This window comes from Pteropus vampyrus, unplaced genomic scaffold, assembly GCF_000151845.1.
Source record: "Pteropus vampyrus isolate Shadow unplaced genomic scaffold, Pvam_2.0 Scaffold489, whole genome shotgun sequence".
NCBI lineage: Eukaryota > Metazoa > Chordata > Mammalia > Chiroptera > Pteropodidae > Pteropus > Pteropus vampyrus.
The window spans coordinates 499,207-502,720 of NW_011889270.1; the positions used below are offsets into that span (position 1 = coordinate 499,207).

The window sequence follows — 3,514 nt, forward strand, 5'->3', positions numbered from 1 at the left end:
GTCCTGTACATTGTAGGATCTTTAGCAGCACCCTAGCCTCGACCACGAGATGCCAGTAACATACCCCCATCCCTTGCCAGTCGTGACAACCAAACATGTCTCCAAAAATTATTAAATGTCTCCTCAGGGGCAAAATCGCCCCTGCTTGAGACAAGTTATCAAGAGTATCCCATTACATTTCTGAAAGTGAACGATACTGGCAAAGGGAAGATCCGTATAAGATTTATTTACTTATGAAAATTTTAAGTAACAGTAATGGAGACATAAGAGAGATTAGGAATGTAACATGCTAAGAAAGCTAACAGGCAACTTAAATACACGAACCAGACTTTCACTCATTCCATGGCACTAAACACCTGCCTGCAATAAAATGCAAATGAGACAAGATGCCCCCCTCCGCCTTCCAAAGAGCACTGACTTGCACTCAGACGGGGTTACATACTATAAATAAATGAGGCATCTGTTCTCTCAAGAGCTCAGAGTTCTAAACAGAATGCAAGAGTTCTATTGGCATTTTCTTCCTGGTCATAGCTGAATCAGAGACCTTTAGAGATGAGATTTAACTCGTTTACCTGTGATACATGATACTGTACTGAATGAGTAGTAATAGTCTAAGATTAATTGTTGGAATAAAATAAATAAAATTGAAACATTATGTAAAATGTTTGTATGTAAAATGATGTGCTTATATCCAGTTAAAATACTATCTTTAACCTCGAAGATGGTTTTCTCATAGAACGATCTAGCGCTATCTATCGACGTGTTTTTAAAACGGGATTCGCTTAACTGTCACGGACTCTTTGAAGATCAAGGATAAAGAGACGCTACTATAATTTATATAGAAGATGGTTCTATTAATTGTGAAAAATGTGGACAAGGGGATTGAAATTAACTTTAAGGAGATGCTACTGCATGCCCACAGGGGTTGTCTGTTGCATGATTTCACAATGGGATGTAAGCTACAAAAATAATATAATAATTGTTCAGTTTAAGCATCTGAAGATTAAAGAAAGCCTTAAAAGAGTTCCTAGTTCCCATTTTCTGTTTTTTAAAAATGTCGGTTGTAGAAAATCAGCATCATACTCAATCATTATCATACCAAGTAGTCAACTTACCGAATATAACAGTATATTATACTAAAGACTGTTACCCGGTGAACACAGGATAAAGAATTTTAGAATGTGTACCTTTACCGAATGCAGAAAAACTTTTGAAGTCCGTCTTCAAATACAACAGGAATTTCCAGCACATCAAAAGATGAACTTTCACTGTTGATTACAAATTAGTATTATTAGCCAGGATACAAACATTAGAGTTTTACTAGTACAGATCAGATAATATTTTGCTAGACTCGATGGTATCCCGTCAGCTACTACTCAGTCATGCAGGGAGGTGTTCTAATGGGCCATCTACTAAGATAAACTGATGTGAGCGACTGTTAATCTGTTAAAGTTTGCATCAAATTTTAAACACGATTTACACTTTCATGATTGTATAGGTGCCATGAGGTTATGTGCTTTTTGGTAACTAAATTCCCACTCTGACCCCTTGGGAAGTATCACTTATTTGCATTTCCAATATGAATTGGAACTATTATATTTGCCCATTTATAAATAACAGGAACAAAAAGCCCAAGAGAGCCAACGATTGAAACCAGAAGAAAAGTCCACAGAAACAGCCGATCAAGAACCTGGGCTATGAACTTCCAATCTTCGACAACCTGTTGAAAAAAAAAAACAAACAACAAGTTAACATTGTGTAATCATTTCAAGATATCACACACTGAGTTAGAAGCCAAAACAGTACGTGCCTCCCACTGACGCCCAGAAACAGTAAATGACCCTGTGTCCAGAGCTCAGAGACAGACCCTACCCTGTTATGACAAGGCCTCTGTGAGCTCTCAAAGACACTACACTATTTCATTTACACATCGATTTATAATATATTACAAGTGGCTTATTTTGATGATTTTTTAATAAAAATTAGAATATATTCTGTGGATACTTTGTAATAAACAAACAAACAAAACTTTCATTCTTACTACAGTTATTTCTACTATTCTTGCCCAGCAGTGTTAACTTATTTTAATTTTTAAAGAGAATCCAGCCTGAGGTCAACTTCGAGCCAAGTAAAAAGTTGGTTCAGAATAATACCTATTGGACAGCTGTTCATTTTCTTCCCCGCCCGCTTCGACCTCTTTATTAAATTTTGGATTCCCCAGGAAGCATTTTCGTCTCAGCTCATGAGGACAGATCTGCTGCGGGAAGCTCACTTCCTCCCGCTTTCTGCAGCCTGAGCGAGGGCCGACTGGGCAAGTCTGGGTGACCCGAAGGCAGAGCGGGCCGAGACCAGCCCTGAACACCAGAGGCTCAAAGCGCACGGCAGGACTATTACTCCTCAGAGTAACAGAACAGTCAGCGCAACGCGAAGTTTCCCTTAAAATCGCCAAAAAGCCTACCGAGGAAATTGAGAAGTGGGATGTGTGTAGCTGCCCCATTTTGTGAACGTTTTAACTGGAACAACAGATTTTAGTAAATATCTTTTATAGAATGTATGTCAACATTTTTGGCCCTCGCCCTATGCTTAGACCAGAAAGGTCTGCCACACTCAGAGTCGAAGCAGGCTGCGTTTGTAAATGCGACTGGCACAGACCTCGCGGACATCATTCTCCTTCGTGACGTGTCTTGTGATATAGCGGATAGAATCAAGCGCAGCTTCTAATATGTTTCTAGAAGCTTCTGGTCCACTACTGCATTCGGTCTCCTCCTTCTGGGTGAAGTACCTGTCTACGTGACTTCTCATGCAAAGCAGTTTTGGAAGCTTGTGGAGAAATATTCTGCGGACCCACGGAGCCATGGCGTTATGTGTCGAGGGAGAACGATGATGAATGTTGATAGCAAAGACGGTCACCATGATCGACAGTGTCACAAAAATCATGGTAAACACCAGATACTCCCCGATGAGAGGTATTACTTTGGAAGATGAGGGTATGATCTCTTCTATAACCAGAAGGAAGACGGTCAAAGAGACAAGTACTGAAGTGCAGAGGCAAATCTTTTCACCTTCGTTTGAAGGAAGATAGAAGACAAGCACAGTTAAAAACGAGAGCCCGATACAGGGGATAATAAGGAACAAGGTATAAAACAGAGGCAGACGCCTAATGACGAACGAGTACGTGATGTACGGGTACCAGCAACAACTGTCCGTCCGGTTTCCTTTGCATCCCGTGGCGCTCACGATCTCCCATTCTCCGTTATCAAAAAAATCCCTCTTGTCTACATCTTGGTCCTCTAAAATTATGTCGACCTGTGATCCATCGTAAGTCCAAGAACCAAATTTCATAGAACAGTTTTGGAGATCGAATGGGAAAAATGTGACATCTATGGTGCAGGAACTTTTGTAGTTGGCCGGCGGAGTCCACGTAACAGTGCCATCGTACCTGACGACCGTTTTCGTGCTGGCCCCTTCAAAACGTCCGTCTGCACTAAAATACAGACACACACACACACAAGAA

The 3,514-nt window shown here is 40.6% G+C and overlaps 2 protein-coding genes across 2 annotated transcripts in view; one reads left to right on the plus strand and one right to left on the minus strand.

Annotated features, from left to right (window-relative positions):
• CHRNA3 (cholinergic receptor nicotinic alpha 3 subunit) overlaps nucleotides 1–1,802 on the plus strand; it is a 15,774-nt gene extending 13,972 nt beyond the window's left edge. Inside the window, exon 6 of the mRNA XM_011382785.2 lies at nucleotides 1,621–1,802. Within this exon, the coding sequence (XP_011381087.1) occupies nucleotides 1,621–1,701 (81 nt within the window). The 3' untranslated portion in view covers nucleotides 1,702–1,802. The remainder of the gene's footprint in view (nucleotides 1–1,620) is intronic.
• CHRNA5 (cholinergic receptor nicotinic alpha 5 subunit) overlaps nucleotides 1,554–3,514 on the minus strand; it is a 6,269-nt gene continuing 4,308 nt past the window's right edge. The window contains exons 4-5 of the mRNA XM_023524726.1: nucleotides 2,783–3,484; nucleotides 1,554–1,720 (exon numbers count right to left, since the gene is read on the minus strand). Coding sequence (XP_023380494.1) covers nucleotides 1,696–1,720; nucleotides 2,783–3,484 — 727 coding nt within the window. The 3' untranslated portion in view covers nucleotides 1,554–1,695. The remainder of the gene's footprint in view (nucleotides 1,721–2,782; nucleotides 3,485–3,514) is intronic.